This window comes from Trachurus trachurus (genome assembly GCF_905171665.1).
Source record: "Trachurus trachurus genome assembly, chromosome: 14".
Classification (NCBI taxonomy): domain Eukaryota; kingdom Metazoa; phylum Chordata; class Actinopteri; order Carangiformes; family Carangidae; genus Trachurus; species Trachurus trachurus.
The window spans coordinates 26,196,816-26,215,840 of record NC_139903.1 but is presented as its reverse complement, the minus strand read 5'-3'; the positions used below and the strand labels follow the sequence as shown (position 1 = coordinate 26,215,840).

At 40.4% G+C, this 19,025-nt stretch overlaps 1 protein-coding gene across 1 annotated transcript; it reads right to left on the bottom strand.

The window, feature by feature from the left end:
* On the bottom strand, nucleotides 1–17,155 carry jhy (junctional cadherin complex regulator; the record flags this gene model as incomplete). Its single annotated transcript, XM_083985984.1, has 9 exons — nucleotides 1–210; nucleotides 1,057–1,179; nucleotides 3,454–3,516; nucleotides 7,559–7,824; nucleotides 8,199–8,619; nucleotides 9,381–9,476; nucleotides 13,121–13,200; nucleotides 13,403–13,542; nucleotides 16,842–17,155. The coding sequence occupies 9 exons, from the start codon at nucleotides 17,153–17,155 to the stop codon at nucleotides 1–3; spliced, it is 1,713 nt and encodes a 570-aa protein (XP_083842110.1).
* Between the last annotated feature and the right edge of the window lie 1,870 nt (nucleotides 17,156–19,025).

Sequence of the window (19,025 nt, the reverse complement as noted above, 5' to 3'; positions counted from 1 at the left end):
TCAGACAGCATGTACTTTTCTGAGAAGCGACACCGCCTGCTTTTCCTCCTCATGCCGTTTTCTGAGGTGCTCCAGTCTGGTCAGCTGGGCCACATCCAAGTCCTGCAGGTAAGGAGCGTGTTCAGTGAAGCCTTCAGACATCTGTCTCTGTCTCTGCTTTGGTTGAGATGGGACAGGGGGTTTGGCTATGGTCCTGGCGTATTCCAAGGCCTGACAGAGCGACAGATAAAAAATACAGAGATGTCAGTATGATGATATATGCAGGGTCTGTATACAAACTAGAAGCTGTAGTCAAAAATGGCAATGTCCTTTACACTTTCAATACAGCCTCAGTTATCCTCGACCAGCATTCACAAGTAGAAAGCTACAACAATAAAGTAACATTTCAGGGGACACTTAAGTACATCTTGCATACATATGTATTAAAATTTCCCCTCAGTGATTAATGAAGTGATCTATCTATCTTTACTCATTAATGCATAGAATATACACAGGTGCTTCAAATACACATGTATTATGAATTAGATTTTTTTTTAAAGAAGAAAAGAAACTTAAATTAAATGTTTTTAAGAGGATGATTATTATTATGATTATCATTATTAATAGCAGTAAAATCACTAGTAATAGTAGCAGTAGTTGTAGTATTCATATTCATACTAGTATTATCATGTTTGTTTAAAACTACATGAGTGTATAACATCCACAGTGGGAGATGGGGACCTCTGCTGGTGACTTTATAGATGCTCTTTATTTGGATAGGGAACATGGAGAAGGGGCATCAGTTTCCACAATCCTGATTAATGGCACTCAAATAAAATCACATCATTATAAGACGCTAATTTAGCCATTCTGAATGTACAGGAAACCATTTCATTCATAAGGCGCCTTGTTCTACTGACAGTGAAGTTTTCACATATTTCATTTTTATTCAACTTCAACTTTTATACAGATTTTGATAAAAGGGGAAGTAAAGGCTCAACATTCCCATATGGACTGAGGTATAGAAAAGCAGATACATTTACACAAACTCTCTCAAAAGTAGATACACATACACACCTTCACCCTGGGAACTTTCTTGTCACTGCCTTCCGGGTCCTTGGCCGGTAGAAAGGGAATCCTACTTATCTTTTTGTTCTGCTCACGGATCACATTTGAATACAGCTTCTGTCGTTTCATTTTCTCAGCATGATGACGGTGAAAGAGTGAGAGAGGCAGTGAGAGAGAGAGAAAAGGGAGGGGGGGCAGAAGCAGATTATAAAAAGGGGGTTTAATTAACAGAGCCATTTCTCCCTTAAGGCCCTTCTCTTTGTGTCTCCTCCCAGCACAGCCTCTACACAGGGCTCAACAAAACCAAACACAGCGAGCCATTCAGAGAGCCTATCAGCATTTACACATATCATTCACTAATAGGCTTGGCCCTGGAGATGCACAGGGCTCAGTCTAGTGTAAATTGGCCGAACATGCTCACTTTTTACAACTGGGTCTTAACAAAAGATATATCAAAGCACAACGAGCACTTAACTTCTTAGGGGTGCTCTTTGCTTTGTATATGTAAGTCTGTCTTTGGACGACATGGGGGCCTTTAAATGATGAACTCCAACAAGTTGAAAACGGTCAGTGAGTATACAATGACACTGGTGAACATCAGGATTTGGCCACTGACAGTTTGTCCAGAAGGAATTACAAGTAAAATGTTCCCTGAAGATGATATAGCCTGATTGAAAATCTATATAAAAGCATGAAATATAGAGAGCAAAGAATGTTGATGCTAAGTAATGCAATGCTACAAACACCGGACAGTGAACAGGGAGGCTACAGGGCTGATGTGATTTCTCTCTGCCCAGTAGAAACAAAGAGTGACTCCACCTGTCAGTACAGTTTATTTTTGAGTTTATTTTTTTTTTTTTTTTTTATCTTCCAGCAATAAAATCCAACACTTTTCTACATGTGATGAGGGAAAACAAGAGTTTGGAGAGCATGAGTTGAGCTGCCAAATGCAGAGGTATCTTTCTGTGGCCAAACACAGACTTGGCAGTGTGTGTAAATTAGTGTGTATCTGTTTGTTTGGGGTCCATCTGTGGGGGCTTACTTCTAATTGTCCTTTTAATTGTTCAGGTCTATTCATCATTCAGGAGTTTCTACATTTTGCTTATGGCGTGGTTTTAACTACAAAGCCTGTGTTGGCTTCTTTATGATAAATCTGCTGTTCAGCATCGCACATTCTGTATAAGCTGCAGATTCAATGTATCTATGTTAAGTGAATGTTTACACGTGTAAACCTGAATTGCTTCCAATATTATTTTGTGATCATATTCCAGAAAATACAGGATGTGGTGCCACCCTACTAAAAACCAAGGGCAGTATAGCCAGATTGGTTTGGTTTATTTCAGTCTTTGATTTAAGACTACTCAACATTTGCACAATAGAAATAATGGTAATACTTTATAATAAGTACACACTATTAAGCTGTTAGGCATTAAAGGGATAGTTAAACATTTTGGCTAATTGGCCCATTGCCATTATCCCTATAGTTTTAGCAGTAGGTTCGTTACCTTTTATTGTTGGTGCAAGCTATTTTTAGGACGGCGGAGCAGAGCCGCGAGCTGCTCAGAGCTACGCTACGGAGGCTAATGGGATTTCTTGGTTTCCCTCATCAAACTCATCAAACACACAATCCAACAACTCCAAAACGCTCTTCACCATTCACATTCACCACGCTATGAGATAATAATGGAATGTTATGAGACAGAGTTGTTTTCGAGGCTTGCCAAAGAACTGCCCCCGATGGAAACGCACATCAGTGGTCTGCATGAATTTACCCCGAAAACAACTCTGTCTCATAACGTTCCATTATTATCTCATAGCGTGGTGCAGGTGCAGGTCACAACTTGTCCACCAGAGCGTTTTGGAGTTGTTGGATTGTGTATTTGATGAGGGAAACCAAGAAATCCCATGAGCCTCCGTAGCGTAGCTCTGAGTAGCTTGCTGTAAAAACAGCTTGCACCGACAATTAAAGGTAATGAACCTACTCCTAAAACTATTGGGATTATGGCAATGGGCCAATTTGCCAAAATGTTGAACTATCCCTTTAATAAATACTGAATTCTTCATTTATAATGCATGAATACTCATTAGTATGTAGTATATAAATACAGTTAGTGCTTATCAATGATGAGTAAAACATGTTTAACTGTGTTTTTAATTACATAATGAGTATTCATGTGTATTATTACACCCACCCTTTTACAAAACAGGTTAATTTACCCACACACATACAGGCTACTCAGAGCCAGGTTGAAAAAATGATCGATATGCTGGTGCAATATCTTACATCACATTTACCTGTGCATCCTTATCTTAATCTGGACAAAAGTGACCACACAACACAAAGTGGTTGTGTAGTTACAATTCCTGCTGATGAGACATTAACTGATGCTGCAGGTGACTACTTACTGTGTTTTCAGCGGCTGTGTAGTCAGGATGCAGGCCTGTGTCTGTCTTCACCTGTTTGTATGCCTGACAGACAGATGGACGGACATCACATCAACATTACAGTCATGACTGCAATTTTGATCCATTTGGATGTTTCTCATTGGGTTCAACAGGTTCAGTGAAAAAAAAGGGAAAAAAAGGATCACAAGTACACCAAATACTAGGCAAATGCATGGCAGATATCACAAAACATCACAAAAGACAGAATCTGTGAGTGACACCGACACTGAAAACTCCTTTATGCTTGTTTGTCCATCTCTGGCAGAAATTTACAAAGCCACTGACAAACAGAACATTATAGTGCTGTGGGGTGTCAGAAAGTGCTCAGCTGTCACTGCTGCTGATGTATGATACACTGATGACGTATACTGCTGTGGACCTATTGTCTATGTAACTATGTATGAAGAAATACGTCTCAGATGACATTTCTTGAGACAAAATCTAATTAAATGGGGCACCGTGACCTTATGTGTTTGTATGAGGGGTGTTCTTGACATGAAAGCATGAAGCCTGATTCTATTTCATGCTAAACTGCACACTGACTGTTTTTATGTTTTTAGCTCTGCCTGTGATGTGACTCCATGGATAGTAATGATGGTAGGTAGGCCAGTCCACCATTATGGTTAACAACTATCAGACAGATCATCATGAAAAATTGGTTCAGTTGCCCAGTGACATCAGTAGCTAATCCTGTCTTTTCATCCTGACCCACTCATCAGGGTTTATGAGAAACTGGAACCAATTGCAGACCACGACACTGAAGACAGGTAAAGTGGACAATGAAAAAGATATTTGCTTACTAATAAAAGGGACACATGACATCAACACAGAGTACAGTATGAACAGTCAAAGGTCAATGGGAAAACAGAGGTAAAGTAGACAAAGGAGAAACCAGACACAGGTGGAACAATCAGACACAGGTGAGACACCTGAGGTAATCACAGGAGGGAGAGCACAGGAAGACAAGACCGGAACTTCAAAATAAAACACAAACTAAACAGGCAGCGAAAGACACAAACCATGACACCACTGGTGGTGCTAGATTTTCACTTATTATTTCACTTATCTCAGCACCATTGCCTCTTAGCAAAAGGTTATGGGTGGAGTTCGCCTATACTCTCCCTGTGCCTGGGTTCTCCAGCTTCCCCAGACCAAAGATATGCACAGTTGACTGGCATCTCTAAATTTTGCCTGTAGGTTTGAACTTGAGTGCATAAATGTTGGCATGTTGGCCCTGTGTTCTGATGAGTTGCCATGAAATTTGACATAATTTTCCCCTCAGCCACATGATCATTCTATTGATTGAAGTTATTGCTAAAAACATTCCCCTCATTTGTATCTTTGTATTGCTAATTCGCAAATGTTAGCATGCTATCAGACTAAATTAAAAATGTCGATTATGATGAACCTGCTACTCCTATCATTAACATGTTGCACTGTCATTCTCTGTGTGTTAGAATTAACATTTAGCTGAAGAGCCTCACAGAGAGACCATATGACTACACATGCTTGGTATTGTTTGATGATACTTGAACATTAAAGGGATAGTTCAACATTTTCGCAAATTGGCCCATTGCCCTAATCCCTATAGTCATAGCAGTAGGTTCGAACGGCGGAGCAGAACCACGAGCTGCTCAGAGCTACACTGCGGAGGGGATTTCTTGGTTTCCCTCATCAAACTCATCAAATACACAATCCAACAACTCCAAAACGCTCTCGTGGACAAGTTGTGACTTGCACATTCACCACGCTATGAGATAATAATGCAACATTACGAGACAGAGTTGTTTTCAAGGCAAATGCAGAGACTGCTTGCCGAAAAATTGCCACCAACGGGAACGCACATCAGCGGTTTTGCATGAATTTACCTCGAAAACAACTCAGTTTCATAAGGCTCTGTTATTATTGCATAGAGTGGTGAATGTGCAGGTCACAACTATGTCCACAAGAACGTTTGGAGTTGTTGGATTGTGTATTTTAATGAGTTTGATGATGGAAACAAAGAAATCCCACTAGCCTCCGTAGTGTAGCTCTAAGCAGCTCGCGGCTCTGCTCCACTGTTCAAAAAATAGCTTGTTGCGACAATTAAAGGTAACCTACTGCTAAAACTATAGAGATTATGGCAATGGGCCATTTTGCAAAAATGTTTGAGCCATCCCTTTAACGCTTTAACATCACTACTGTGCAGCAGTTTGTGTGCATCAGTGTTTTTCTCCTCTAAAACCAAAATTCAACAACATGGCACAACCTGCACACTGCCCTAAAGTGTGTGAGCTTTTCATGGACTTAACCACCATATACTGAATCACATACAGTGTTTCCTGGTTTGCCTTATTAAGTGATATGAGCATAGACATTTGTGCTACATACTGTTTTTTTTGTGTGTGTGTGTGTGTGTGCACATGTGTACATGGGCGCATGCAATCCACAAGCTCTCCCAGACAAAGGGGAGCTAATCATTCCAGATTGTACTGGCTCCTTTTAGGAAGGAGGATTTTGGTTTGCTGGAAACAACAGGGTACCTTTCTTTCCAAGCCCTCTACCCTCTCTCCCCAACCCCTAAGTCACGCTCATCTGCTTTCATGCCCCGGCTCTGCAGCCAGACTGCTTTACAAATTGAGCCTGTAATCTTGTCAGACATGATGGCTAACATGGTGTGAGAGATGGAAGGTCAAGGGGTGGGGAAGTGGTGGGCACCGCAGGAGGACTATGGGAAGGTTGCATTGTGAATAACAACTTTAAGCATTTAATCATATGTCCTATCCTGGACCCACCTATCTTAACTGTTCATTGTAGATTAGTGTAAAAATGTATACATAATTTTTTCACGTTATGAATAATAAAATTGCTTCTTTTGAATGCTTATGTAACAATAAATGGGGCATATACCAGAATTGTCTTGTTTGCCTGCCCTGCGGTTGGTATTGTAATGCTGTTGGGGACAATATGGATACTGTGTCATTTGCTAATAACATGGTCAACCATGTTTACGGCTGTTACTGTCAGATTTCCCATCAAACAGAGATCACATTATTTACTTGATTTACTATTTGTATAATTTGTACTGTCTCAATGTGTGTTTACAGTCAGTTAAAACCACTGTCTTGTTTTGCCAACAAGACTCAACCAGAACAACTAGTGTTTTTTGCAGCACTTAACCTTATTGATCAAACTATTAAGTTGGTTGTGTCAAGTAAGAACCCCCTAGAGTCATGGCATGAATCCTAATTTGACTAGTTTGTAAACTAGTAGCTACATGTACACATTTATAAGATTGCTGAATCACTTTCCACTCACTGCCCAACTGCACAGCTCAGCCAGGGGAGAAAACAACAGCAGCCAAATCATTAAATGCAAATGGGCTTCTTTAGTGGCCCTGCGCCTCGCAGACTCTCTCCCTTCTAATCACCTTATTCTCTAACACATCTTCAAATGGCTTTTCAGAGCCTGCAGCCCTGTGGTTTATATAGTCATCATCTTATAGCAATTAAGTGTATCTTAGTGGAGCTAGACAATTAACCTGATGTTTTATGCCCTCTGTTACCAGAACACTCCTGCTGGATTAAGCAGTCCCTGCGTGGAGACAGCTGAGGGGATTATTTGGGACTTCAAAGGGGCATTTATTTGTGTAACCTCTCGTGGATGTGGGGATTAAAGGTGAATGCCACTCAACTGAAGAATTCACGTGTTACTTTAGTAAGGTGAAGCTGCATAATGTGTTCCCATTTTTCTAGCCTGAACATGATAATACACCATGTGTTGAATGAGTTTTGTGTCGTTGTCTAAAAAACAGTTGCAAATGCAAATGAAGTGCTTTCTCCAAAACCAAGCTATCCCAAGTCACTGCATCAATGCTGATGGCCAAAAGTACAAAGGAAGGGTGCATAATGGATTTATTTGTTAATGATGGGAGTAAATGGTTTTATGGTGATTTGGGATCAAATATTTTCATTGAAACTAGTGCCAACCACTCCACAGAGAGACCCTAACGAGACTGTTTCAGACACACAATTATGAGAAGAAACATGTTAACAGGACACAAATAAAGCTTAGAGACAGCACCGACCTTGTTGGTGCCCCTCGCCTTCAGCTGCCTCTGTTTCTCCATCTGAACCAGGTAGCTGTCGGAGCTGCTTCCAGGGACGGGGTTGACTGTGTTCACGCTTTGACCTGAGCTCGCCTTAGGCCCCTTTCCTGCAGTCGGCTTCCCTATAGGGGGAAGAACTGTGTACGAGCCCTGGCCCTGTGATGAGGCAGTTGTTGGTGTCCTGGTGAGGTGTTGTGGCAACTGTTTGGTGTGAACCTCATTAGAGCTCCAAGTCTGATCCTCTCCTTCACACGATAACGGCCACTGTAATGTAGGTCTGAAACACAGTAATTGGTGGATTGGTGAATAAACCCACCTGTAATAGAAATTTTAGATATTATAATAGATTATGATCATGACAGGATTTTCATAATATTTAACTAATTTTTCTTAATCTTATTGGGAGTGCTGTCATTTTACTACAAGTTTGCTCTCTATTATTTCCAATTATTGCTGAAGTGTGTGCACAACCTTTTTCTTATTTTTTGCATTACTTTCTCTATTTTCTATTCAGTGCCATAGTCATCCAGTTTTTACAACATGATCCTTAGAATCTTTCCCCTCTCTACTCCAAAACAAACAGTTTGACTGGTTTACCTTTGCCATAGTTCAGGGCTACCATCCAGGATTTGTCGGTGAAGCTGAGCGTTTAGCCTTTCCTCAGACATGAGGGGGAACTTTGGATTTGTTTGTTGAAACCTTGGGTGAAAGGCAAGTTGTTGTTCAGATGTGGGGCTCCACCGAGGATGACCATGAGGAGACGCTAAGTTGATGATAGCATCCTGGCCCTTCTGGTGGAGTAATGAGAGAAGATGGGAGGACGCGTTGAGGTTAATGTTGAGCTGGATGGTCGGGGGCAAAGGCTGCGGCGGGGTCGCGTCCTGAGGCCTTGGCTGAGTCACTGCGGCTTGTAAGGCTAAAGGGGAACTCAAACAGTCTCTCCGCTTAGCTCTGACTGCCAGGGCAGGGGCCGCCTGCTGTCGAGAGGGGCCGGGGTATTCTTTCCGCTGGGCTTTCTTTCCCTTGTTGAGCTGGGTGACCTGGGGTTAGAGTAGGATTAACAGTTTCAGGATTTTTTTCTTTTCATTAAAGTAGGATGTGTATATATAAAGCACAGTGTTTAATCGCATAACTCAAATATATGGTGTAAAGATTTATATTTTTCACTTGCCTGTGTTTCTGTGAGATATGATAACCTATAACGTTTAGCACTGCCAGCTATTTCTGAAGGTGGATAGAGGCACAAAGAGAAAAATCTAAATCTAAATCTACCCATTTACAACACAAACAAAGCAACAGCAGACAAAAACAGACAGGCTCTGGTTAAGAGGCACAATTCTTTCCCAGGAATAAGAAGAGCTGGTGCTCTTCTTTGCATGATCTGAACAAATTATGTAGCGAAGGGCCATGAGCTTGTATCTCATGCATCTAATGCGTCTGATTTGGCAAACGCCAGCTTTTCCCATTCCAGCGGGAAAACATTTACACTCCACTGCTTGGCAGTGTGAAGGTGGCTGCTCAAGTGCTCAAAATAAAAATGCTTCTACAATCCCCTCCTTTTTCACTCCGACTCTCTTTATTTCTTCATGTTTTTTTTATCGTCTCTGGAAAGCCCCAAGTGAAACTATGCCATTAGTGACTGGCTCCACATTCCCTGGAGCAAACTAAAATCTGGGGTACTATGCAGCCATTAGATGGACCTTGTTAGGAACCCACACCCATAATACTGCAAAAAAGAAAACTGCACTGATATTTCAGAATACAGTGTAAACCAAATGAAAATAAAAGAGGAGAGTCCTACCCTCAACTGCTGCGTCTTCTGGAGCCACCTCAACTCAGGGTCGGAACTGTCCTCTGGGTTTGCTACAGTAGCTGTCTCCTGAACAGTTTCATGCACCTTTAAACAAAACACAAAGGAAAAGTCAAGAGTTGATATAACATGCTGAAGAAGCCCTTTATATTCTATTTCTGTCTACACACTGGAAAAACATTTTCATAAAGACCAGCACCCGCTTAATAACACCATCACATTCACACAGGGTTGTCAAGACTGCATAATTATTAGTGTTTGTCTTCTCTGACTGCATCGTGTTACATCAAATTACTACTTGAGTTGTTTGCAATCTTTCTATTTGTCGCATGAAATATGTTGTGTTAATACTGTAATGAAAAATCATTTTGTTAACTTCCGGTGTTCCCCTGGGGGCAGAGGACCATCTGAGTGGATCGATAGTATTGACAGGCTGAAGACTTTTCACTGAATGCACCTAATTCTGTGTGGTCGAATCGGTGAAGGTCAGAGGGAACAAGTGGACCCAGGTGTAATATTTCTATCAATAAGCGTGTTTGTGATTTGATTTATCGGGCTGAAATAACTGAAGAATTCATCCCACCACCCAGCCCAGACGTTGTTTCAGTATGTTGTCTGTCTTTAGCTTTGGAGCTGATTTTGATGCTTTTTCAATATTCAATTGAACAACGTCCTAATTTACAATTATAATATTTCGTTTTTTACGAATAACTTCTAATCATATTGCAGATGAACAAGCTGTCTCAGGAGCAGGTGTCAGTGACTACTGTATGTCCAGCAGTGTACGCACTATGCACTCCAACAGACACACAAACGCTTTGCCCCTTTCACCTTCACCCATTCCCCCTGCCGTTGCCTTTTGTCGCCCATTATAAAAATCCCAATCAGTTGGAGCAAATCATCAAGCCTGTATTGCATTTTGAGCATGGTAAGCTGTGTAATATCTTTTCTACTAAATTGGGAGGCCCGTAATTGCTTCTCTGCGAGACGATGTCACAACAAAGTCTGGCAATTGCGGCTAGCTGTATTACCTCCTGTACCCGGGAAACATCTGCTTTTCGCAATGAAGACTTCAAAGGGGCTGTGGATCTTGAATTGCATTTAGCTGCTATTGTGGCCAGCCCAGGTAATCTTGATTAGGTGTTTAGACTGAGGCAGGGTATACAGTGGCAGAGAGCTCCCCAGAGCTTTGGTCTAAAGCTATTAAAAGATTGTACATTATGTTCCCCTGGCTTTGAAGTGAGGGCCTGCAAGAGGAGAAGGGACTCTGAGGGTTGAGTGCAATAGCAGAAGATTGATCTGCTACTTCTGTCTTTATCAAAGGAGGCCCATGCCCCGATGGATCCAATCATTGCTACCGCCACTCTGCCACTTGTCCGGGCTAAACATTTGCTGCATTAGGAAGTTGTGTACATTTAATAACACGTCTAATTATGACAAGTTGCCTTCAGATGGCTGCTCTCTTCAAAAGGCCCAATGGGTTATTTTAAAAGGGTCTCGTAACAACTGGCTCGTCTGGACTCGTATTGATTTGTGAAACTGATGCGATTTGTACATGGAGTGTCGCTGTCATTTGCGAGGGGAAACGGGCAAAGACGGGTTGAAGAAAAAGCAAGTTTTGTGATTTTTTTTTTTTTTTTTTTTAAAGCGTGGTTATCCTAATCATGACAAGATTTTTTTGGTTTTTGGGGCTCTCTAACCTTCACATTTAAATTTAAAAAAAATGCAATATATCTATTATTTCTTTGATTGTCAATATTCAATTCAGTGTGTGGGAACAGCTCCTTTTCAAAACATGAAACCAGAGAACAAATCTCCAGTCTGGCTAAGAGATATAACCAGAAGTTGCTACCTAAGTAGAAACTTTGTGCATTTCCTTATGCAGGAGCGACTGCCACAAAGTTAAATTAACTCACTGTCATATTCATTAATTATTCAATAAGTCAGAGCAAAGAGAAGCTCCTAAAGAGTCTTGGATCTTTGTTTTTTGGAAAAAAAAAAAAAAAAAAACTGTCCAAACTGATGCAGGTTTCATGTGTGAATTCTGTTTGAAGATGATCACAGTGCTGCTTTTACACAGATTGCTTATGGTTTTTTAAAAAATGAACGACGTTTCTTATAAGCTTTGTTGATATGTTTCTGCCGTAACACATCTGATTCATAGATTAATCCTGTAATGGCACAAGAAACAGACTACATGCAAATTGGTGCCCCCTTCTTTTATGCCCTGTGTCCCTCATTAAGTGAGAGACGTCTTTGGGGAGACAGAGAAATGGAAAACTAACAAGCAAATTCAGAGGGAAAACGACAATACACAAGGGTTCAGGAGAGGGAAAGGCTCTGGCTCTGTTTACCATTGCACAAAGCTAACGGCTCTTGACTATGTAAATGGTGATGATATGAGACATTGTAGAGAGCTGGGGCTCAGATGGGTGAACAAGGTTGTTGGTATTATAGCCAGCAAACAGTCTTGTGGCCCAACAAATGGGGAATGCGGGCCATCCCGACCAATTATGCCACTGTGCCAGGTGCAGGGATGTCTAAGAGCCTATTGGTAACCATGCGTCTCTGATGTTCTTGTTGTACACATCAGCTCATAATAAGCACTGCATAGCCAGACATGGCTCTTTTCATAAGGTGGAGGAGAAGGCAGATGAAAACAGCTATGCTCCTTTGCCAAATTAATTTTCCAGACTGGGCCAGAGCAAACATCATAGGGTATTCTCTTAGTTGGGTGAAATGACAATACAAGGCTTAGAGATCCCCACAATATTGCTAAATAAGCATAAGCTTGGCTGAGACAGAGGGAAAAACACAAAGAAGCTTGTTCTGCTCATAAAGCAAGCTGCATTCAAGCAACTGCCCATTAATAGTGTTCACAATTAGAGTAAGCTTTCTGCACACAAATACAGATATAACAGTCAAAATTAACAACAGCATGTATTGAGCAACTCTGTTTACACTGTTAATGAATGTAGCCAAGGTACGGGGCTTTAAGTCACTGCAAAGCCCCAGCCCACCATAATGAGGGTCCTTAATACACTTTATAATACGACAAAAGTTACTGCCTAAAATATACATCACAACCTCATAATGAGAACTACAACCACAATGTTCTGCTTTTATTTTTAATCTGAAACAACCTAAACTATAAAATAGTAATTTTAAATAATCATAATTTTTTATTTCAGTATTTCATATGGTCTGTCCCCAGGCAAACTTATTTCTAACCCATGTACCTGTAACAATAGCTGGATGGCCCAAGAATCATTATCAATACTAGTGCAGCTCCTGGTGTCTGTTTCTGTAATTGCAACCTGTTTGCAGTGAATGTCTGTCTGAGGAGGAGACCTGTGCTGTGTGAGTGTGTGTCACATTTCAAAGTTAAAATTCTGAGGTGCCAATCAACAATAAGGAGACCCTATTGGTTGGGAAAAAAGTAGTTCTCACCTCAATCACAGTAGGGGGCATTTCCTGTTTAAGTGAATGCACCTTCACATAGGAGCCATGTTTGGATGTGGTGCGCCCCAGGGTTATTTTGTTGCGCCCCACTATGTCTTCCGTCAGCGTTCCAGGCTTTTTGTTCGCTTTAGGACTTGTCAGTGCGGATGTATTTGTTTTCTGGATGGGTCCTCCTCTTCGTGTGCATCTCAGCTCTTGCTGGTTGTGGGTCTGAAAATCTCTAGTAAGTATCTCCTCAGTGAGCGTAGTAGACCTGCTACTATTTGTACCAGCACCATCATAGTTCTTCTCACGCACATGCCCATATTCTCTCTGTGATGTGTTGCCACTCTCATCTTCAGTGAAAATCCTGGGTGACGATGAAAGGTCAGTTTGTGGTGACCTGTGGTTGTGATATGGCGTAGATGTTTCTAAAATAGTCTGACTATCTTGAGGGTGCAGGCAATAAGGCAGCTGAGAGTCCATGCTTGTCATATGGGAGGTTTGCATAACAGTTGGGTTTCTGTCCACAATCAATTTGTATCCTCCCTTTATATTGCCATACGACTGACTTGAGTTCTCCACAGGGACTTGGTAATATTCGTCAACAGAAACCTTTGAACTGTCATTGAAGCGGCCAGTTTCCTTCAGTTTGGTCCTCCAGTTGGGGTCGTAGCGGAGGTCAGAATAGTCGTCATCTGACAGCAGGCGGCTGTAAGGAACAGGATGAAGATAATTTATAAAGCATATTATTTTATATGTTTTTAATTTATTTATTACCTGCTGTTTTAAACTGTGAAGTCTATTGTGTTGTTTTGCTTTCTTTTATCTTCTTTTAAATGCTTGGAGACGCACGCACAAGAATTCCAATGTACCTGTGTACCTGTGACATATTGTGCAATTGGCAGTAAATTCTATTCTATTTGTTCAAAAACAACCAAGAGACTGATATTTGCATAACTTGTGGCTAAGATCAATTAATTATACAAATACAAAGTAAGAAATTAAATGCAATCATGAAATAACATGTACATATAATTATACAAAATATATTAAAATGTTCTTAAAATATTACTAGCAGATGACTTAATTGTTGGTAAACTACTTTAATAATAACATTTCCATATCCAAAGGAAGTTTTACAGACATCTGAATGCCACATAGCCCTGTACTGAAAGGTCAAAGGAACAAGAGGCATTACACCATTATTAGAATGATGATGTCCTCAAACAAAGTATTAGGCCTTATCAGAGACTTCTGAAATTGAAACAGATGAGGGGGATTATGAGCCTGTATTTACAGATAATTTTCGTATTTTCACCTCCAGGCTCACTAATGAGAGTGTATTTGAGAGCTACTAGCGGGGGAATGGTTCACAAACGGCAATTTTCAGCTTATGAAATGGCTTGAAAATTGCGGGCTAAAATGCTCTTTCTGATGGTGATGAAAAGATCTCATTAAAATAAATAGCAGAGAGCCTCTTTGTTGTGCTTACTGGGAGGACGAGGGGAGCCTAATTCTCCCGCCGTGATGTTGTGCGTGGGGGGGCAGGTTGCCTAGGTGTAGGGCCCTTCACTTCGATGAGGCCAAAAGGGTAAGGGATGTCTCTCTAATGACTGAGACTCAAACAAGTTGGAGAATGCATTATAGACAACATGCAGCTAGACGTGATGCCTCTAACACTGGCAAAACACCACAGCCCATTATTTCTTGCCCAAGATACAGACACCTAAATACAAAAGCCAGAGAGATATACCGACAAATACTGAATGGGAAAACGAAAAACCGGTCAGTCAGAATATACTCAAATGTCATTTTGCAATCTTGGAGCAAGATGCGTGTAAAATATAGTGAGAAGGAATGAATGGAGTTGCTTAAATAGGAATCTTTTGCTTGAATAAGGAATGCCCATTGGGTTTGTAAACTATGCAGTGGCATTGTGTGAATAGGCTTACCCGCTTTGAGGAGGGAGTAGAGAGGACTATGAGAACATGATAATGGGAATGAGACTGTGTCCACTGCCTTAGTTCTATGAAATGGAGCCTTTTGTGAGAAAATGTCATGTTCATTTTCCTCTGAAACAATGTACTTTGGAAGCAAACCCACACTTGGTGGGCATCAATCTGCACAGGTTAATGATGGGAAAATGGAGAATGCCCCTTTCCTATTTTGGAGGGAGATGACTATCAGGCGGGGGTCTGGAGGAAAGAGAAGAGGAAACAACAGTACGAGTCGACAAGATTTCAAAAACAGATGAGGTGTTGTCCTCGCTGTGGACGTCTACCTCATCCTCTCAAGAGTGAAAGCCAGATCTCCTTCACAGCAACAATGATCCATGTTAATGGACCACGAGTGACCACTTATTGTGATCCACCCAAACAAAACAAAAATCTAATTTCCCTGAAATGAAAGCTGTTATTTTGAAAGCACCATTCCCACTACAATGTGCGTTGGGTGCCTGCATCTCATTAAATAACTGACACAGTTTCATTGTTAAGTGGTGAATGAAGGCTATTTATCTTTTATCATCCATGTGCTGTTTGAAAGTAAAGGGCTTGATTGCTGCTGCATTCTCCTCGTTGCAGTCCGTGTAAGCAGCACTATTATCTGCTTAATTTTAATTAATTTGCCACAGCCAGTGAAAGTGACAGTCCAGATCAATGGGCAAACTGGACAAGGTCAGGCATCTCACCACGGTTAATAGCTTTATATTATGTTACATGTTTAGAGAATAACTGTGATAGACAAGGCTATACAGCCATTAATGTGCTCAGTCTGATTGTCTCCACAATAGTGTGCGTCTCTACAACCATGCCGTGTGAAAAAAGTTTTAATCACAAAATGACGAATGATTATTTTTGATATATTTTGGAGATATAAAGAAAAGGCTGCAGGTTCTATTTTAACCCTTCGCTATTGAGCAACTGACATCAATTACTGCCATCTACTGACCAAACTGCAGAACTTCATATCAGAGTTAACCATGGACCCACTAGTGATAGGCTATTCTGTATTTATCTTATTGTCACATGTCCCAGTGAAGGCAAATACATTATTTGTGTTTATTCAAAGCATGGTGTCACATGCTCCCATGAAACAGAGCTCCACTGTTGTTTAACAGCACCAGTGAGTGGACAAAAAAAAAGTAAAGTACAAATTTGTGACCACATTTTCAAAGACACATTAGGAACTAATGAGTTTGATAGGCTTGCAAATTGTTTTCATGCTTTCTTTACAATAGAATAAAATACAGCAAATCATCTAAAGGAGGCTAACACATTGTTTTGCTGAAGGAGTTGTAACTTTTCCACAGTTGTGGAAGTATGTTCATCATGACCTGATATTATTGTTAGTTAGTTGTCACAGGTGTTTACTTGCAACCAAACATACATCTGACATCTAACTGATGCAGGTGCGAATATGCCAGGATGCAACTTTGAAATGATTTAACTAAATCCAAGATAAAAATCATGGCTTAAATCAACCCAATCATGCACCCATCAAACATAAATTCAAACATTGGCTCACAATCCACTGGTTTGTAATCTTGTTAGTGTTGTGTCTTAACATTGTGATTTTATTGTTGCATTTATGTTTTAAGAGTCTGAAACTTTGTTATTGTTGTTGTCTGAAAAGGCTGGTTTTGTGATGATGTTTTTATATTTGTTTGCATTTGTATGTGCTTATTTGTTTTGTACTATAGTGTTAGATTTCTGTCTTATGTTATGTTATGTTTATTTATTTGATATGGACATCACAAATACATTAAGACTGTTCCAGTGGACAGACCAGATGCTTTGCTTGAGTGTGTTTAGCACAAGTGCTAATTTTCAACACTTTCTTAACACTTCATGTTCTCTGTTCCTGCTCAGGGACGACAGATGAAAATGAGCTAGTAGCTAACTCTGGTATGGCTGAGAGCTGTACACTGTCCCTGTTAAATAAACAAATAAATAAACTGCAACACCAAACCAGTTGCTATTTGTAGAAATCAGAAATTATGCAACTTACCTTTCTTCTCTTTCATTTGTTTGTGTATTCAAATATCTGTTGTGAGTGGGTTCCCTCTTGTCTGCTGCTTCGAGGCTGTCATAAACTTGAAGATAATCATCATTTGCATGTCCATGTGCTCCATCTCCCTGCTGTGAGCTTGCAGCATTCTCCTTTTGAGTCCGTATGTATTTGTTTTGATCATGGTGGCCAACACGCTTCTGCAGCTGCTGTTGGTAGGCTCTCTCCTGGGCCAAGCTCTCTGTGTCTGAATCCCCAGAATCCCACTGATTGGCTTGTCTCGGAGAAGGGAGCCTTTTCCGCTCAGTCTTCATCACTTTGGATAGACAGTCTGCTTCATGGGTATCTGGTGATCTGTGTGGTTGTGAAGATTAACAGGGGGGCTGCAAAAGGAGATTAAATATGCATTTATTTCATTGCTTTGAGCAACACATTTCTGTATGTGGAAAGTACAAGTCTAAAAAATGGAACAACAAATCCTCACAGTCCAACGGTAAAACCGCTGTTTATACTTTCAAGGTCACAGTGTGATGGTTAGTTGGTTCATTCAGAAGCTATAGGAGAGACTTGTATAGGTCGGCACTTTGTCAGAGTAGGAAAAGCAAGTATGGAAAGACAGGAAAATCTAACGGATCGTATTAGTATTAATAAAGTCTTTTATCACTATTATTATTATTGTATGTAACTGCATGGCAGATCCACAGATGCAATAAATTATTGAGTGAGTTATGGAGCAGTCAGACACAACTTTGTTTCCCTATCATGTCTGTGTGTAACTGAATGAGTTTTTTTTTTTTTTGACTGACCTGCCTCCTTCACTCTGCATAGCTCACTCTGATAGACTTTTGACTTGCTAAATTACAAAGAAAGATCTTCAATGTCCAGTAATTTGCTTAAAGGGGTGGAAAGAAAATAAAATATTTTAATTCCTATTAATTGTAACTGGTCTGTCATTCCACAAGGTGGAGCCATATGAATTACTTTATGGGCACAAATCCCCTTCCAACAGAGCAGCTTTTGTTTATGAAATAATCTCAAATTCTCTTGGACTAACACTAGATATAAACAATAGATTTTTGTTATTCTGAGAAGCAATATACAAGGAGTGACATGCATATGTTTATTTGGATACACCCTCAGATGTGATCAAGAAGCTTCAACTACAGGTAAGTCAATACAGTGCAATGAAGACAGACTCAGACCTGATCTGATTACATAAAATGTTCTCCCTACATAACTTGCTTCCTGAGACCATTCCTCTTGATTTTTGAGTAAGGGGCTGGGCAGAAGTGTGTGTTCAGTTGGGATAGTATTTGTAACACCCTCTATAATAACTCATTTTTGACTCATGCCTCTATGAGAGCCTTCAATAGTTATTGTCAAATGCTAGAGGGTTTTAAAATATAGAGTAGCCTACTGGCATAGCAACAGAGTCTTAAAACTAGGAAATAAATAAGATATCCTCGCTCAGTGGGCTTCTTGAATTTAGATTTTGGTTAGATGTCTGAAGGTTGTGGTTATCACAAGACATTTTTCTGTAGTTGTTTTTTGCAATGGGAATAAGTGACATTGATCTCCGGATTGGCCTAAAAAAAATAGCTAAGTCATTATACAGCATTGTTGGACAAAAAATATTGATCTACTCCAAGCCCTGCCAAAAGCACGACCACTCCTTCCTGCGTGTTTGTTCCTGCATTTCTAAGGGAGGTGAGTTTTGGGCTAATGCACCATAAGTGAGTGACACCAATATGATATAGCATCTATCTATCTATCTATGCTCCCAAATTCACGTTTGGCAAGTGGGAAATAGTTGAGTTTTTACCATAATTAACGTTTGGCGGAATAAATGCGAACATGTTTTCCTCACTTCGTTTCGCATCCTGTTGTGCCAAACTAGCGACCATGGTAAAAACAAAAATAAAACATTTGGAATGAAACGTCATTTTCTGTATTTACATAAACAGTAGCAGTTGCACTAAATGTTGTCTTTCATTAAACCTAACGCTGAGTTAGTAAAGTCGAGTTATTGCTTCAAATACTCACCTATTTTCCTTTGTCAGTAGTTGTGAGCAGCACTGCAACCATGGAAACGTGACGCAAACAAGAGAGGTAACATGTTGCCAAGATGAGCCCAAGACTCGCGAGGAGAGAAGAGGTAGGAGTCGGATTAAACTTCACGTGACC